Source organism: Apodemus sylvaticus, chromosome 4, assembly GCF_947179515.1.
Source record: "Apodemus sylvaticus chromosome 4, mApoSyl1.1, whole genome shotgun sequence".
Taxonomy (NCBI): Eukaryota; Metazoa; Chordata; class Mammalia; order Rodentia; family Muridae; genus Apodemus; species Apodemus sylvaticus.
In genome coordinates this window covers 92973680-92994082 of record NC_067475.1, presented here as the reverse complement: position 1 = coordinate 92994082, position 20403 = coordinate 92973680, and the positions used below count along the sequence as shown (strand labels likewise).

Below are 20403 nucleotides of genomic sequence, written 5' to 3'. Positions count from 1 at the left end.
ACTGTGAGCCAAAATAAATTCTCCTTTAGGTTGCTTTGTAGGAGATTCATCCACACTGAAAAGAAACTTACTGATCTAAGGCATACAAAGTGGACTTTGCTTACCTGCCCCATAGATTCTGTCAACCTGATACATTGCAACAGTAGATCTCAAATGAAATAGTTGTCTAACCAGTGTTTCCTTTTAGGAAAAGAAAAGTTTAGTCTTCAGTGTCCCATTCATCCCAAGATCTGAATTTACATATAAACAAGGGTAATATCCTCCCATGATCAACTTCATATTTTATAAATATTCAACAACTCACCACTGACTGTGTGTACATAAAGCTCCCCTGAGAAGCTGTAGCAAGTTGCTCTTTATTGTTTTTAAGCATTGCATTTGTAGTGTTAGGAGTGAAAAGAAATGAAGATACCTTTATTTTGTGAAATGATTATCTGACCGATGTCCATACCTGGTTTTTTTGCATGTGCTTCCTCCTCCTTGTTTTCCTCCTGATGGCCAGATCTCCACTCTGTTAAGGCTTCTTGGAAGGACTGGGCAGATGCTTCTTCATCAAAAGGCATTTCCCACATGGCCTTGCACCTTGGATTTTCACCTTCTCCTCCTTCTGTGGCTCTAGTTTCTACCTAGCCAATTAAAAGGATGATAAAATGATGCATTAAACTCAGAAGAATATTATTTTAATATAACACACACTTAAATACTCTTGTTTTCTTAAAACTTTATTAGCAGTTATAAATGGTCTGCTCAGAAGTTAACACTGTAAGAACCTTTAAATCCAATGACTTTATTTTATCTATGCTCATCCCCTCTATAGATGTTCTTGTTACATACATATTATCTATCCTTTCTTCTTCCCCAATCCTCTGATCCTTGCAACCTTCCCACATTACAGCAGTTGTCTGTTAGGAGATAGCATCTCATTCTCTATGTAGCCAAGACTGGTCTGAAACTGGAGTCCTTTGGACTCCTGAATTCCAGGATTATAGGCATGAAATCACACAAGTTGACATGAATGTAGATGTATATGTCTGTAATTTTATGTGTTCTAATATAAACCTTATGCTGTCGGTGTGTGGAAAACCTTTTGATCCTCTGAAATACAAAATTTCTATCAGTATCTACAAAGCTTCTGAAGACTCTTGTCCTTCCTTGTCTTATACACTCACCTCCTCATCTCTTTTTCATTCACTGTTCCAGCTAGCCTTAGGATCTTGGCTAAATGAGAACTATAAACTATGAACATTTCCTCATCAGGACTTAGTACTAGTTGTGAGTTTTTTGCATAGCTTTTCACAGCCATTTTGCTCACGCCATTCAGTTTCTCCAGTATCACCATCTTACAGAGTTCTACGGTGGGAGTATCGAAAATAACTAACTATTCTTCGGCCTCTTTTCTCTTTTCTTACTTGATAGTTTTCTCCTTAGGTTATTTCTGAATCAGTTTACTCTACAGACCCTATAGAATAAATCTTGGATGAATACTGTTTTATATCATTTTATTAGTACCTCAAATTTCCAACACAATTCTTCATAAAGTTAGAGAAAAATTTGCAAATTCATCAAGAATAATCAAAAACCCAAGATAGTAAAAACTATTCTAAACAACAGAAGAACTTCTGGCAGAATCACCATCCCTGACCTCAAGCTGTACTACAAAACAATTGTGACTAAACTGCATGATATTGGTACAATAACATACAGGTAGATCAATGGAATAGAATTGAAGAACCAGAAATTAATCCACACACCTATGGTAATTTGATCTTTGACAAAGAAGATAAAACCATCCAGTGGAAAAAAGATAGCATTTTCAAGAAATGGTGTTGGTTCAACTAGAAGTTAGCACATAAAAGAATGCAAATCCATTCATTCTTATGTCCTTGTAGAAACCTCAGGTGGATCAAGGACCTCCACATAAAACTAGATACACTGAAACTAATAGAAAAGAAAGTGAGGAAGAGCATCAAGCACATGGGCACAGGGGAAATTTTTGTGAACAGAACACCAATAGCTTATGCTCTAAGATCAAGAATTGGCAAATGGGACCTCATAAAACTGCAAAGCTTCTGTAAGGCAAAGAACACTTTCAATAGGACAAAACAGCAACCAACAAATTGGGAAAAGATTTTTACCAACCCTACATCAAACAAAGGGCTAATATCCAATATATAGAAAGAACTCGAGAAGTTAGAGTGCAGAAAACTAAATGACACTATTTAAAAATGTGGTACAGAGCTAAACAAAGAATTCTCAACTGAGGATTACAAAATTGCTGAGAAGCACCTAAAGAAATGTACAACATCCTTAGTTATCAGGGAAATGCAAATCAAAAGAACCTTGAGATTACCCATCACACCAATCAGAATGGCTAAGATAAAAAACTCAGGATACAGCAGGTGCTGGTGAGGATGTGGAGAAAGAGGAACACAACTCCAATGTTGGTGGGATTGCAAGTTGGTACAACCACTCTGGAAATCAATTTGGCGGTTCCTCAGAAAACTGGACATAACACTACCTGAGGGCCAGCTATACCACTCCTGGGCATATACCCAGAAGATTCTCCAACATGGAAAAAGGACACATGCTCCACTATGTTCATTGTAGCTTTATTTATAAGAGCAAGAAGCGGGAAAGAACAGAGATGTCCCTCAACAGAGGAATGGATACAGAAAATGTGGTGTACTACTCAGCTATTAAAAACAATGAATTCATGAAATTCTTAGGCAAATGGATACAACTAGAAAATATCATCCTGAGTGAGGTAACCCAATCACAAAAGAACACATATGGCATGCACTCAATGTTAAGTGGATATTAGCCCAGAAGCTCAGAATACCCAAGATACAATTCACAGACCACATGAAGCTCAAGAAGAAAGACCAATGGGTGGATACTTCTGTACTTCTTAGAAGTGGGAACAACATACCCATGGGAGGAGATGCAGAGACAAAGTGTAGAGTATAGACTGAAGAAAAGGCAGTCCAGAGACTGTCCCACCTGGGGATCCACCCCATATACAGTTACCAAACCCAGACACTATTGTGGATGCCAACAAGTACTTGTGGACAGGAGCAGTATATAACTGTCTCTTGAGAGGTTTTGCCAGTGCCTGAGAAATACCTAGGTGGATGCTCTCAGCCAACTATTGAACTGAGCACAGGGTCTCTGTACTGCCTAGATTTGTGTGCCAAATTGACATAAGCTGAAATTATCACAGAGAAAGGATACTCACTTGAAGAAATGCCTCCATGAGATCCAGCTGCAAGGCATTTTCTCAATTAGTGATCCAGAGGGAGAGCCCATTGTGGGTGGTGCCATCTTTCGGCTGCTAGTTTTGGGTTTTATGGGAAAGCAAGCTGAGCAAGCCAGGGGAAGCAAGCCAGTAAGAAACATCCCTCCATGGCCTCTGCATCAGCTCCTGCTTCCTGACTTGCTTGAGTTCCAGTCATCACTTCCTATGGTGATCAACAGCAATGTGGAAGTGTTAACTGAATAAACCCTTTCCTTCCCAACTTGCTTCTTGATAATGATGTTTTGTGAAGGAATAGCAACCCTGACTAAGACAGTACCCAATGGAGGAGATAGAGAAAGGAGCCCAGTAGCTGAAGTGTTTTGCTGGCCCATTGGAGGAACAACAATATGAACCAACCAGTACCCCCCCAAAGCTCCCAGGGACTAAACCACCAACCAAAGAGTACACGTGTCTCCAGCTGCATATGTGGCAGAGGATGGCCTTGTCGAACATCAGTGGAAGGAGAGGCCCTTGGTTCTGTGAAGGCTCAATGCCCCAGTGTAGAAGCATACCAGGACAGGGAAGCAGGAGTGTGTGGGTGAGCACTGGGAGGGGGAATGGAATAGGGGGTTTTCGGAGGGGAACTCAGGAATGGGAATAACATTTGAAATGTAAATAAAGAATATATCTAATAAAACAACAACAACAACAACAAAGAATATGGTAACTTCCCTTAGCAAGTAAGTAAAATGATCAGTTTTATCAAAGTGGAGAAAGCAATGCAACACAAAGTGTTGGTTCTTTGAGAAAATCATTAACATTGATAAACCCTTAGATAAATTAACTAAAAAAATTAGAGAGAAGATCCAAGTTAATAATATAGTAATGAAAAGGTAGGCCTAACAACAGACACTAAGGAAATTCAGAGAGAAGGACATGCTTTAAAAATTGGCACTCTGCCAAGTTAGAATATCTAAAAGAAATAGATAATTTTCTTGATGTATGTGACTTTGCAAAGTTAAAGCAAGACCAAATGAGTGATTTCAACAGACTCATAATCCCCAGCTAAATAAAGGTAGCCATTAAAAGCTTCCTAATCACAAGAAGCCCAGGGACAAGTGGTTTCAGCAGAGAATTCTATCAGACATTCAAAAAAGAATTAATACTAATACTCCTCAAATTGTTTCACAATAGAGATAGGAAAAACTGCCTAATTATTTTTATGAGGCCACAAGTACTCTGATACCTAAACCATATGAAGACCTAACAAAGAAAAAGATTTACAAACCAATTTTCCTTACAAACAACAACAAAAAAATCTTAAAAAAAAATATACTTACAAAACAAATAAAAATCAATCAAGTCATCAAGGATACCATAAGCTTACCCGGACCTATAGAAGATCACAGAGACTGAACCACCAACCAAAGAACATATATGAGCTGGACCTAGTTCCCCTACGCATATGTAGCAGTTGCACAACTTGGTCTTCATGTAGATTCCCTAATAACTGGAGTGGAGATTGTCTCTGACTCTATTGCCTCTTTGGATCTCTTTCCCCTAGCTGGACTGCCTTTTGGGGCCTCACTGCGAGAGGATGAGCTTAGTCCTGCTGTGACTTGATGTCTGGTAGTAATTCTAACCAAGTAAGATTGTGTATTAAAACTGTAAGACATTAAAGAAGATATGAGAAAATGGAAAGATCATCTATTCTCATAAATCAGTAAGATTAATATATCAAAAATGTCCATGCTACTGAAGGCAATCTACAGAGTCAATGTAATTTCCATCAAAATTCTGACACAATTCTTCACAGAACTTGAAAGAACAGTTTTCGGTTTCATATGAAAACACCCACAAAAAAAAAAAATCAAGGCTATAAAAATAAGCAAACAAACAAGCAAACAAAACCACAAAAAAACCTGACTAATAAAAGAACTAGAGGTATTAGCATCCAAGATCTCTCAAACTCTACTGTTGAGGTACAGTAATAAAAGCAATATGGTAATGGTATAAAACATACAGGTTAGTTTTCATTATAAACTGATGACACAGTAATTTCATATACCTGGAAACCTAGGATTTTTTATGAAGAAGCTAGAAACACACACTAAAGATAGAATCTTCATAAATGGTGTTGTTAAACCTGGATGGCTACATGTGTAAGATTCTAAATAGACTCATATTTATTACAATGCACAAAATTTGCCCTAATAGATCAAGAACCTCAGCATAAGGACAGATACCTGAATCTGATAGAAGAGAATACAAGGAAAAGCCTTGAGTTCACCAGCATAGACTCTCTTAACAAGACACTAATAGTGGAGGGCCCTAAGATCAAGAATCTTTAAATGGAACCTAATAACAATGAAAATTTTTGTGTGTGTGGCAAAAAAGCATACAAACAAAAAAAAATGCTGTCACTCAGACAAAAAGGCAGGCTAAAGAATGGGAAAGACTTTTTTATGAATCATACATCCCATAGAAGGCTAGTATCTAAAATATATAAAGAATTTTAAAAATTGATAATCAAGAAAAATAATAACCTATATTAATAGTACTAATAGTGTTCTACTTAATAGAGAACTCTCAAAAGATGAAATATACAAATGGCTGAGAAAAACTTGAAGTTTAACATTCCGAGTCATCATGGGAAGCCAAGCCCAAATTACTTTGAGATTTCATCTTATAAAAGTCAAAAGATTAAAATCAGAAAAAACAAGTGACAGCTCATGCTAGTAAGGATGTGAGAAAAAGGGAGCATCAGTTGATGGTGACAGTGGAAACTTGTTCAGATACTATGGAAATTAGAGTGGCATTTCCTCAGGAAGATGAGAATCAATCTACCTCAAGATCCAGCTACAACGCCCATGGACATAAATCCAAAATATGCTTCATCCTACCATTGAGACAATTGTTCAACCATGTTCATTGCTGCTTTACTCAAAACAGTCAGAAATTGGAAACAGTCTAGATGTCTATCAATAGATGAATGAATAATGAAAATGACATGTTTATGCTAATACAATTGAAAATTATTCAGCTGTTAAAATAATGAATCATTCACGGATAAATGGATGGCACTTGAAAAGAATTTTCTCTTGAGTGAGATCACCAAGACCCCAAAGGGCAAATTTGTATTCTCTTACATGAGGATTATCTCTTTTAGGTCATCAATAAGCATGCTATTGTCTTCTTAACAACAGAAGTTAATGTTAGTAAAGGACTATGGGGCAGGGAAGAAAGTACTAAGGTATGAAAAATAGAATGCAGTCTTAGAAAATAGGAAGGGACTAGAAATGGAGGGTTAAATAGAGAGTAAAGGGGAAAAGGGGGGAGAGTCAGTTTAACAAGAGGGGCTGTTTGAGGAGTCCTATGGAAACCTAAAACAGTAGAAGCTTCTTAAAATGTATACATTAATCAATTAACTCTAAGTGGAATCACCAAATAACAGAGGAGATAAAACCCCAATTGGTTCTCTCTTGGCACCCAAGTGAAAGCTCCTGGGCCAGGAGGATGTTTGTCAAGAGGGCTTCATGCAATCTCTTAAAGAGCTCAGACTACTGTCAAATCTATTGGTAGCTCTGCACAAACTTCTATCAGATATAATCATTTCCATCCAATTTCGATTTCCAAAGACACATTGTTTTGACTCCCAATTCTTTACTTTTTCTTCTTTTTTTTTCCTTTTCTATTTATCTGTTTCCTTTATCCTGTTCAAATATTTGTTATATTGGCCTGCATATTCTCTAGGGAAGAAGAGAAAAAAGGCATAAAATTGCATGTGGTAGGAAATGTAGAGAAGTTGGGGAGAGATGATCATGGGAGAGTAGTCATCAGAATATACTGTAATTCATCCAGTGATGCTTCACAGTACATTTTCTGCAGGTCTATGAAAACAATACATGTAAATGTCACCACTTTTTGGGTACATTCAAACCTGGCTCCTATGCTGGAAGAAACCATGCTGCAATTGAACACTCATTTACATATTCAAAGTTGAAGAGACCTCAACACAACTTAATCCTCAAGTTAACAAAGCTTTGTGTCTAGCCAAGTAATTCAGTCAATCAGCTACTGCAAAAAGACCAGTACCACACAGGGAAAGAGGATTATAACATTAATCAGAATGTGGAGATTGTTTCTTGCCAAAGAGTCAATAGAAAGGGATGCTTTCCCTGGAAACTTCCCACTTTGGGGAAGATTTTTTCTCCTCTCCCACCCCCCTTCACTTCTTTTCAATAAATCTACCATTCTGTAAAAGAAAATAATATATATGAATGTTCTACACTATCTATACACAGATATATGTGCATACACACACACCCTAACGCTAAATATAACCCTAACATGTATATACATTTGTGTGTGTGCAGATAAAAGTTTATGTAGCACACTGTGTGATCAAGAGTTAATCTAAATAACTGCCAGAATTTTGTATCCATCTTCCTTTATACACTGCTGAAACTGCCTGTTACCTAAACTTTTATATTTTGAGCATGTACAAGTTCTAACTAATGCACAATTGTTATGTTGCATCCTGGATTTTACTTGAATGCTTCTCTCCAGTAGTCATACAATTCCTGACATGGTCAAAATGCACAAAAGTCATATTGTCAAAATTGTTTTTCAACAAAAAAAAACAATTTTCAGTGGAATCAAAGTAATCTTGGAATTATTTTTATAGTCTAAATATATTCAATTACTAAAACAAATATTAACTAACAATATGATAAAATAATGTTCCCAAATGTGGATCTGTGATAAAAGATAAAAATGGCAGTCACTATGAGTAGAACAGAAAATATCCTCCTTTGTCTGCTTCAGTTTACCTCAGAGCTGTTCTGAAGAAGGAGGGCTTTGGGTTTCTGGTGACTTTTACTGGATGCTTCTGCAGGGTTGGTCCCTTCATTGGGTGGATTTACTTCCTTTATAAATTGATGAGCAGCATCTAATACGTTGGATAAGATTTGGGATTTTGGCTATTAAAAAAAAGGAAAGTAGTGTCAAGAATCTTAACTCTGGTGTCTCAGTAATTTACAAACAACAAATCAAGTTTTCAAGATTGTATGACTCATTAAATTTAACACAATTTATATACTTTTGTTTTTTATTAATTTTTCAGATCATAATATAATTATATTATTTCCCTCTCCCCATACCACCCTTCAAACCTTCCCAGATGCTACCATTCATGATTTTTTTCATTTAATGTTGTTACATAATTACAAGTACATATATATGAATATATAATATATAATATATATAATATATACATATAATATATAATCAATATATACACATGTATATATGTATATGTATGTATATATATATATATGTATGTATATACTTATTCCTAAATACAGCCTTCTCAGTCTTTGTAATGTTATTTGCTTTCAAGGCTAAAAATTTGGTATTAAATAACCAACAGGTGTGGTTTTATTTCTCTTTTTCTATTTTCATTATTATTTTTATTTATTATTTAATTTTTTTTACAGTCTAGACTTTATACCCCTCCCAGTCCACCCTCTGACTGTTCCATTTTCCACACCCTCCATCTCCAAGATGTCCCTACCTCCTCCCCCACCAGACCTTTCCACTCCTGTGGTCCGCGTCTCTCTATGGTTAGGTGCATTTTTCTATGAGTCCAGACCCAGAAGTCCTCTGCTGTATATGTGTTGGGGGCCTCATATCAGCTGGTATGTGCTGCCTGGTTGGTGTCTCAGTGTCTGAGAGATCCCAGGATTCCAGATTAGTTGAGACTGCTTGTCTTCCTATAGGGTCACCCTCCTCCTCAGTTTCTTCCAGCTTTTCCCTAACTCAACAACAAGGGTCAACAGTTTCTGCCCATTGGCTGGATGCAAATATTTGCATCTGAGTCTCTCAGCTGCTTGTTGGGCGTTTTGGAGGGCAGTCATGATAGGCATCTGTTTGTAATCACACCATAGCATCAGTAATAATGCCAGGCTGTGGGGCCTCTCCCTGAGCTGGATCCCAATTTGGGCCTGTCATTGGACCTCCTTTTCCTCAGGCTTTTTTCCATTTTTTTTCTGCAGTTCTTTCAGACAGGAAAAATTCTGGGTTAGAGTTTTTGACTATGGATGGGATGACAACCCCATCCCTCCACTTGATCAATTTCTTCCATGCTCAGTATTCTTTACTTCCCTGTATTTCTTTGCACATGATTGAAGTCTAGTGGGCTTTCTCCCCATGTACTTTGACTTGCTAGTTTGGTTTTAAGTTTTAAGCTCAACTTTAGGCATTCATGTTGGTGAGACTTTAGGCCTGCAGCTTTTGACACTGCTAGGAGATACAAATCCTTAGGAAGCTCTCTGATTCTCTGGCTCTCCCCAATCTCCTTCAATGTTCCCTGAGCCTCTGGTACAGAAGTTGTTTTTATAGGTACATGTACTGGAGCTAGACTTCATACTTCTATCTACATTTTGAATGGGTGCGGTTTCTTGTAATGGTCCCTGTCGAAAAGAGGAGTTTCCTTGATAAGGAGTGAAGACCACACTTATGTGTGGATATTGAATACATAAATTATTGTTGTGGAAAATGCTGGCTTACTAACATGGCAATTGCAAGTTCTCTTCCAAGATCTATGACTTCACAGACACTGAGTAGTTGGATAGGATTCCAGTATCCAGAATGATTTCCCTTTGGTTAGGCATACCTTATGTTCCAACTAGAGAGCTGTTGTTACCACCAGGATATGAGTGCCACTACTGCATCCTTACTGTTATAGTACCAAGCTGGCTATTATGGTGGCTTATGGTAATCATAGCTGGGTAGCACTGTTGGTTGCATCTGTCCTTTGGAAACTAGCGTGGGACTTTCTGATATCAATCATCCCAACAGTGGCCACTGTCAACTGAGGGAAAGAATTGAGCCTCGTGCTTTCCTACGTATCTTTAAAAGATTTTATCATTTAGTCCTCAAGAAAACTCTAAAATGTATTATTTTTCTCCATTTTAGTAATAAAGTAATTCAAACTCAGAAACTTAAAATAACTAGCCTTTAGTCACACACTCAGTAGCAAGCAGAGCAGGGAGGTGTATACCTGGAGAGTCACAGCTTTTCACAACGCTACCCTGAAAAGGATTGCTATGTTACTTTATGGACTTCACAAACAAAAGCAAGCCAATCAAACAACAAACAAAAAAACCTAAATACATCATATCTATCAAGATTGTAGGTGAGGTGTATACTTGTTTCAAAACATCTTTAGGAAACACACACTGTCCTGAGATTAACTGCAGGATATACTCTGTCTGGACTTCACTAAAACTCCAAGTCATTCTTCATTTTCTTTATGCTAAAGAGCCTACAGGAAATCATTTCCTATTGTATCTTTTGTCTTCATCAGCTTTGCCTGGATGAGGTCTTCTGGAATCACTCCCTGCTTTTCCAAAGGGCACTGGACCCTCTCCCTTCCACTTTATGTCACCTTAAGCTAATTATCATCATTAGTATAAGGATTATACATCATCATTTGATGTACAACCATCTTACTATATTAAGAAGTTCACAAGCCAGGCAGTGGTGGTGCATGCCTTTAATCCCAGAACTTGGGAGGCAGAGGCAGGGGGATTTCTGAGTTTGAGGCCAGTCTGGTCTACAGAGTGAGTTCCAGGAACAGCCAGGGCTGGATAGAGAAACCTTGTCTAGAAAAATCGTAAAACAAACAAAAAAGTTCACAAAAAGAAAAGTATGCCTTGTAAAATGCTATATGTCTATCAGAGTGTCTACTAAGTAGCATATGATTAAAATGAAGTATGAAACAGGCAATGAGCTGCAGAAAGTTTTAGAACAAGTTAAAAAGTTAAAAAATAACTTGCTCCCCCCCCCCCTTGAAGGGGATAGAAAATCCACAAGAAGACTAACAGAGTCAACGTACCTGGACTTTAAGGGCTCTCAGATACTAAACCACCAACCAAAGAGCATACAAGGTTAAGACATATGCAGCAGATGTGCAGCTCGGTACTCATGTGGGTACCCTCAACAGCTGAAGTGAGACTATTCCTAAAGCAATTACCTGTCTGTGGAGTCCATTCCCCTAACTGGATGCCTTGTCTGAACTCAGTGGGAGAGGATGTGCCTAAGCCTGCAGAGACTTGATGCACCAGGGTGGGGGGATATCCAGGAGGACCCCATCTTTTCAGAGAAGGGGAGAAGGGTGAGAGGAGGGACTCTATGAGGGAAGGCTGGGCAGTGGAGGCAGTGATTGGGATGTAAAATGAATAAATTAATTAGTTAATGGAAAAAAAGAACTCCCTTTGTCTCCTTAAGGTACATCTCTGGTCAGAGGAGCATTGAGAAGGCTCCTGAAGGGTCCTACCAACAAATAGACTGCTCTGTTCCATGACTCTATAGAATTCTGGATCTAAATTTAAACTAATTTTCAAATGGAAAGCACCACGTCTCCAGAGGCTCTCTAAGAAACTTAGTGTCAGCCACACAAAAACATGAATCTTAGTTATCAGAAAATATCTCAAGAGAGGAAGAGTACTACAGGGTTAGAAGTTGCATTTTTTTTCTAATCTTCTGCCATGGCAGTATTCCTACTTAAACTTTTTCATCTATTAAACAGTTTAAATAGCTAAAATTACATCGGAATTTCTCAGAGATGACCTTTTGCAAATCTGTTAAGATGCATTGCATCTGAAATAGTAATAAATTAGCGATTACAAAATCTAGAAGTGTTATTTCACACTTAATTCATAGACTATTCATGAAAACATGACTGTGTTCCTTACACACAAATATTGGTGCTGGCACTGTGCACAGACCTGTCACAACCACTTCCTTCCCCTCCCCCCATACTGGTTACCTAATCTCTGCAGTCCTTTTTATTTATTTTTTATTCAATATATTTTTATTTACATTTCAAATGATTTCCCCTTTACTGGCATGCAGTCCTTTTTAAAATAAATATTCAAGCCAGTGCTAAAAATCAGCCTGAAAGTAGCAACTGTATTTTAGTCACTAATTGAACAAAAGCTTGATATTAAATTCTCCAGAATAAAAGCCTGTGAACTTCAAAAGCACTCAGATTGTTTGATATGCATATAATATTTATAACATCAAAAGTATAGTAAGTTTCATATAGTGAGTATCAAAATTATAGATACTTAAATAATGCCAAGAACCCAGATTCTCACTCTAGTATAAATCCTGCTATCAATGTTCTAATAGCATTTTATATCATTCTTATATAACATGTTAAAAATCAATATATTGCAAAAATATATTTTGAAGTTAATTTACTATTATATATTAGTCTTGTCTTTTAGAAGATGGCAAATTGCACACAGGCCTTACTACTAGGGTCTTTGAGAAGGGAACTTGGGAAACAGTTGTAAATGACCTAGAAATGAACCTATCCAAGGTAGGGAAATGCCTGTGAAATGAAAACTTTAAAATACTGAAGACAGAAATTGATGAAGATTCTTTATTCTAGAACATGGGAAGATGCCTTATGGGAAGATTGGCAGAATAAATATAAAAATGTTATAAAACCAGAAAAGTTCTACAGATTCAATGAAATCCCTATAAAAGTTTAAATGATAGTCTTTACAGAGGCAAAATATTTTTTTAGTGTTCATACAAAAGCTCAAAATACCCAGGAAGCCAAAGCATCCTAATCTACACAGTATTTTATTTCATTTCATATTCCAAAGTCATCATGGTTCTAGGCATAGGAAATGGTGTACAGATAGAATACAATAGAGGAACAACCCACACAGCTACAGCCACATGACTTAGACAGAGATACCAAAAACCTACATTTGAGAAAATGCAGTCTGTTAAATATTTCTGAAAAAAAATACGCAAACAAAAAACCTGGATATTCACATCCAGAAGAGTGAAACTGCATACCTCCCTTTAAAAACAAAGCAAAACAAAAACACAAGTGCTTTAATTTGTTCTTTGAGATTTTCATACTATGAAATTTCATTACATTTACCCACACACATCCCTGATAAACTCTCCAATATTGACAAGCACTCTAACCATTCTCTATTCTGTTTTCTTTTTTAAAAAAGAATAATCTATTGAGTCCATTTTGTGCTGTCCACATACTAATGTGGGTGGAGTCATTCACTGAAGCACGCTCACCTTAGCAGAGGCCACACCCTTAAATAAATATGATCCTGCCCACAGAAGCCATCAGCTATCAACAGTTCCTTGGTTGCTGCTCAACAGACTAAACTCTTGTTATTGTTTACAACAAAAACCAACCAAACAAAAAAGACCTATTGTAAATGAATCAAAGACCTTAATATAATACCAGAAAGGAATATGAAAAAACACTTTAAGTCTTTCTGGACAAACTACAGTAGCTCAGGAAATGGTACTAGAATAGCAAATGATACAGATGAATTACAAAGTATCTATCTGTACACCATAAAGAGATTTTAGTTAAATTAAAAACCACAAGTCAGAATGGGAAAAGAATCATTGTCAGATGTATATCTGACAGACACTTGACATCTAGTGTATATAAAGAAAGGCTAGCAAGGGTGTAAAAAAAAGGAACAATTGCTTCTGGTTAGTTGAACAAAAACTGACCAGATTTTATCATTTAAATCACAATGGGGGCATCATAAAATTTAAAAGTACAGCTACCATGTGACCCGACTATAACATATCTAGGTGAATATACTCCAGGAACTCTACATCAACATATATCAGAGACCATCACATCCATGTTTATGTGTTACAATGCATAGTAGCCATGTTGTAAAGCAGACCAAATAAATGACAAATGAATGGATAAAGAATATGTGGCATATGTATGTATATGTGTATGTGTGAGTTTGTGTATGTCTGTGTATGCAGTTTTGTTCAACCATAAAAACAATAAAATTGTTATTTTATGAAAAGTAGACATGAGTGTGTACCATCAAATCAAGTGACATAATCCTGACATAGGGATCATCATGTTTTTCACTGTTTGTGAATATGAGAGTTCTTGATATGTAAAATGATGTGTAAGGATCTGAAAGTGTGACAGAAAACTGAAGGAGAAAAGGGAAAATGGAAAGGAGAACAGGAAACAAAGAAGACTAAAAAGAGGAAATGATATTGTGTAGAATATGGACAAAATTGTCTTAGGAAATGCAGCAGTACACTCTATGGCTATATACCAAAAACAACCTTGAATAAGAGAAAAGGTAATTTTTACAGGACTACCTTTAGTTCCATAGAAACATGCTTTTCTTTGGAGTGAGGCTATGTAGGTATACTTTTCTTTATTATCATCCAAAGGAGATCACACAAAGAAAGAAAACAAATATTTATGATGCTCATTGTGAAACCAAGAAAAACTGACTTCAGAAAGCCCAGGTGAACTGACTGTGACAATATTTGGGATTCGATGGAATCTAAGTCTTCCTTCTTGCATCCCAATTCTTTCCCATTGACACAGGAAACACATTTGGTTTTTGTTTTTCTATAACTATTAAATTTATTACTAGCTGATTTTTAAGTGTTCCTCTTAAATAATGTGTACAAAACACTGCTTTTAAAAATAGAATCACTACGTAAAAACTAGGTAGCAAATTTTTGCTTTTAATTTATATTAACCTGTCTACTTTTTTTTGTATTTGACTAATCTGGTAAATATAAATTAGCATCCCTCATATTAAAGTACTAAAATATATGAATTCTCGATAGAAGAAACTACAGCTAACATTTAGAAACACATTTCTGAAAACTTTTGTGTTTAAAGGAGCACAATTAAACTTGTGACACAAATCATATTATCTTGCATTTAATAAAATCACTACCATTTTTTCTTTTATTTTATATATTCACTTTACATCTTCACACTGTCCCCAGTCATCCCCCCTCCACAATTCTCCTTCCACCCCCTTCCCCTTCTCTTTTGAGAGGGTGGATATACCCTCACCCTAACACATTAAATCCCTCAAGGCTAGGCTCTGCCTCTCCCACTGAGGCCAGACAAGGCAGTCCAGCTAGAAGAACATATCCTGCATACAAAGAACACCTTTTGGGATAGGCCTTACTCCAGTTGTTTAGGACCCACATGAAGACCAAGCTGCATATCATCTACATACGTGTGGGGAGGCCTAGGACCAGCCCACGTATGCTCTTTGGTTGGTGGTTCAATCTCTGAGGATTCCAAAGGTCTAGATTAATTGATCCTGTTGGTCTTCCTGTGGATATCAAGCTGAGTGAGGTAACCCAGTCCTAAAAGAACATGAATGCTATGTACTCAGTTATAATTGGATATTAGACATGAAATACAGGATACTCATGCTACACTCCAAAGACCCAAAGAAGCTAAAGAAGAAGGAAGGCTCAAGTGAGGAAATAAAATAGTTATTAAAAAGGCTGGGGAGGGGAATGGGAGGAGATCAGGATCAGGTAGAGGGAGGGACATGAGAGATAGCCATATGACCATGGCAATGATGGCAATATTCTACTGACAGGGATGGGGAGCATCTCTAGGACACGACACAGACATGAGATAATGAAGGTCCCTAAGAATCAATGTGGGTGTAATCTTAGTTGTGACACAGAACATTGAGGATATATAATCTGAAGAGGCCGTCTACTGTAGTCAGACAGCATCCCTTGTAATAGGGATATCAACCCACCCACAAAACTTCAACCCAAAATTTATCCTGTCTACAAGAAATGCATGGATGAGGGATAAAGCAGAGACTGAGGGAATGGGCAACCAATAACCAGTCAACTTGAGACCCAGCCCATGGGCAAGCACCAATCCCTGACACATGACAGAGGAGTGATTCTCTGTAATGCTTCCAAACAAAAGTATAGCATGGCTGTCCTCTGAGAGGCTCCACATAGTAGATGACTCAAATGGATGCATTTACCCACAGCCAAACAGTGACTGTAGATTGGAGACTCTTATGGATGAATAAGGGATAGGAACTCAATAGGAAGATCAGCAACTACCATCATAAGCACTAAATTGCCAGTTAACAAGAATATAAAAATGATTGTGTTTACAATAGATTAGGTATAATCTATTAGGCATAATACTGTATTGTATATTTGGAGATTGATTTCAAATTCAGAAACTGAATTCAAACATAATTTTGTTTATATCTTCTAAATATAAAGATTTAATTACAGCAGTGCTAACATGGAACAAAGTAACAAGACTGAGATTATATACATTTAACTCTGTAACTATAATCCATGCTATGAATGTTTAAATTCCAATAGAAACAGCCTTTAAAGAACATAGTAAATCATATGTTTCACTATAGGAAAGATGTTTTTAGAGCCACTAAATATGATTTACTGCCAGTATTTCAATGTTCTACCACATCCTTTCCTACTCCCCATGATGTGATGGTAGGATTTCATCTAGTAACTGCTCTAAATTCTCACCTCCACTTTCCTTCCCTTTAGAATGATATTATCTTTCAAATTATACTCAAGAAGAATTCATCACTCTGACAATACAGCATTAATCAAACTGAAGAGAACTGATATTTTGTAGTATTTTGGAGCGAATGGCAGTCATTTTGTAGAAGTTAAGGTCCAAGAGCAAAAGTTTTATTTTTTTAAAAACATGGCATGTTTGATGGCATCCTCTGTGCTGCAGGACAGTCCATTCCACTGTCAACTAAATCCTCCTCGGTGTTCAGTAATAAATACTAACGATCACACTGACACGACCATGTTTCTTTAAGTTTCAGCTCAAGAAAATTAATGTACAACCCACAACTTCTTACTTTGCAAGAACTGGGAATGCCGCCATTCTTGAACTTTTCTCCTTATGATTTGGTTTGGTGAAAAGAGTGGCACTATATATTAATGTCGGACTAGTTTTGAATTTCTGATCCTGTTAGCTCAGCCTTCAGAATGGCATATGCCACTACATCTACATCAATTCTCCTTCGAGAGTGTTACCTTTCTCTGGTTTTCCACTTGCAAAGTTTTAGAAATTATTTATTGTAAGCACAGCCTTCATTATAAACTGATTATTTTAAACTTGGCAGAATACTGATATACATTGAGATTAAGAGTTAAAGTAATTCAGACAAAGAACAAAAAGGTATTTTAAAACCTCAAAGGATATTGTAAATCCATTAGTTCCAATGACTAATAAATATTGATCATTTGAAATTAAGACTAACTATACAATATTTCTGCAAGAATAATTAGGTCTTCTTTGTTCTGTAAGAACTAAATTTACACACCAATAAATATATTGCAAATGTCTGTGTACCTACCAATGAAAAGTAATGCCTTCAAAAGATTTTTACAAATTCAACATATTTCTTAAGTTAAAATTATGCAAAAAACCATACTTTTATGTATCATAAGCAACTAAATAATTATGGAAAAGATAAAGTGCTACCTCCAACTTCCAGTTACTAAATGATACCTCTATTCTTAAATCAAACTAGTTTGTTCTTCTGATAAATTTGCCTTTACAGATCAACTTATTAGAAATATTATTCCCTAAAAGAATGCTTTTTCTTAACTGAATTCCTTTATCAGAATTTTAGGAGGAAATCAATAAATGATTAGTCAAAAGTTGCATCCATCTACTCTTTCTACTAAAAGAAAATACCTAATGCAAAGTGGGTCAAAGTTTCTACATATACATATGAAAATACAGAGAAAGTCAAATATTCAGAGTGAAACAAGTTGCAATGAAATGGTCCACAACAAAATCTGAATGTCTCAGGGATAAGAAGAGTGCTCATTGAGGAGAAGTGTGCTTACTCTACAAGCAAGAAGACCTGAAGTTCAAGTCTTCAGAGCCCACATAAAAAGACAAGTACCATAACAGCCATGACTTTAAACCTTGTGCTGAAGGAAGACAAGAATCCAGCCTCACTCTGGATTCAGTTAGATACTCTACTTCCAGAGAGTGTTTGCCACCACACACACACACACACACACACTGAAAATTCAACAAATAAAAACAGAAAATAATCTTCACTTGGAAGCAGTCAACTCATCATATTGCTAAAAAACGGGCAAGCGCATAAAAGTGTGTAACAGTCCAAATTGGAAAAACTTTTTGCACTAATGACAAACCAGATAGTAATCAAATCCTGGGAATACAAAAATCATGTGAAAATAGATCCAAATTTATCACCTTGAACAAAGCTCAAGTCTAAGTGAATCAAGGACCTCACCATAAAACCAGATACACTGAAGCTTATAGAAGAGAAAAATGAGAAATAGCCTCAGATGCATTGGCACAGGGTAAAATTTCCTGAACTGAAAAAACACCAACAGCTCAGTCTCTAAGATGAATAATAGATAAGGAGAAAGGGGGCAGCCTTGTCTGGTCCCTGATTTCAGTGGGATTGCTTCAAGTTTCTCTCCATTTAGTTTGATGCTGGCTACCGGTTTGCTGTATATTGCTTTTACTATGTTTAGGTATGGGCCTTGAATTCCTGTTCTCTCCAAGACTTTAAGCATGAAGGGATGCTGAATTTTGTCAAATGCTTTTTCAGCATCCAATGAAATGACCATGTGGTTTTGTTCTTTGAGTTTGTTTATGTAGTGGATTGTATTGATGGATTTCCGTATATTGAACCAACCCTGCATTCCCGGGATAAAGCCTACTTGATCATGGTGGATGATCGTTTTGATGTGTTCTTGGATTCGGTTGGCAAGAATTTAATGAGTATTTTTGCATCGATGTTCATAAGGGAAATTGGTCTGAAGTTCTCTTTCTTTGTTGGATCTTTTTGTGGCTTTGGTATCAGTGTAATTGTGGCTTCGTAGAAGGAATTGGGTAGTGTTCCTTCTGTTTCTATTTTGTGGAATAGTTTGAAGAGTATTGGTGTTAACTCTTCTTTGAAGGTCTGGTAGAATTCTGCACTGAAGCCATCTGGTCCTGTGCTTTTTTTGGTTGGAAGACTTTCTATGACTCCTTCTATTTCTTTAGGCATTATGGGACTGTTTAGGTGGTCTAGTTGGTCCTGATTTAATTTTGGTATTTGGTATCTGTCAAGGAAATTGTCCATTTCCTCCAGATTCTCCAGTTGTGTTGAGTACAGGCTCTTGTAGTAGATAAATGGGGCCTCATGAAAAGCTTCTGTAAGGCAAAGGACATTGTTAATACCACAAAAGGTAAGCTATGGATTGGAAAAGATCTTCACTAACCCTATATCTAATGAGGACTAATACTCAAAATATATGAAAAACTCCTATCTAAAAGAAATGCAGGGCCAAAAATGGAGTAGACACTGAAGGAAAGGCAGTGACCAGTCCAACATGGGATCAATCGCATTGGTAGACATCAAAGCTGACACTATTACTGTTGCTATGTTGTGCTTACAGATAAGAGCCTAGCATTGCTGTCCTGAGTGGCTCTACTAGTAGCTGACTGAGACAGATGCAGATCTTTATAGCCAACCATTAGACTGAGGTCAGGACCCCTATGGTAGAGTTAGGAGAAGGACTGACTATGCGGAAAGGGATTGCAACCCCATAGGAAAAAGAACAGTCTCAACTAACTTGGAGCTTCCAGAGACTAAGCCACCCACCAAAGAGCATACACTAGCTGGTCTGAGGTCCCTAGCACATCTGTACCAGAGGATTGCCTTGTTTGGCCTCAATTGGAGAGGATGAACCTAATCCTGCAGAGACCCTAAGGAAGGAAGATGCCTGGATGGGGGAAGAGAGCACCCTCTCAGAAAAAAAGGCATAGAGAATGGGAAGAAGAACTGGGGGACCAGGAGGTGGGGCAACATCCGGAATATAAATAAACAAAATAATTTAAAACAAACAAAAACAAAACAAAGTCATGTGCCTGAACTTTCCATCAACTTCAAATCTGAAGCAAAACTTAGACATTAGATACACCTTTCTTATAAAGTGCTGGCCGGTTTCTCTCATGTTTTACTAATTGCTGAAATATCTTTCCTTTATCTTCCATTTGACTAAGAAGATAGTCAAAATGATCAAGGGTCTTGACATTTGTGGTTTATTTATTTGTAATTTATTACCAATGTAGTCCATCAAACAGCAGATAAATGGTGCCAAATAAATATTATCCAGATTTGATATTTAATACAACCATAAAGTAACAGACCATATGAAATAAAGCATATATCATCCAGTTAAAATATTTTTTAAAGGACAAGATGGCATGTGAATCCAGTCTCTCTAAATATAATGTATTTTCAAACATG

General features: G+C 36.8%; 1 protein-coding gene across 1 annotated transcript in view; it reads right to left on the bottom strand.

The window, feature by feature from the left end:
- Nucleotides 1–20403, bottom strand: part of Zbbx (zinc finger B-box domain containing) — a 111251-nt gene that overhangs the window by 56224 nt on the left and 34624 nt on the right. The window contains exons 7-8 of the mRNA XM_052180958.1: nt 8068–8217; nt 452–626 (exon numbers count right to left, since the gene is read on the bottom strand). Coding sequence (XP_052036918.1) covers nt 452–626; nt 8068–8217 — 325 coding nt within the window. The remainder of the gene's footprint in view (nt 1–451; nt 627–8067; nt 8218–20403) is intronic.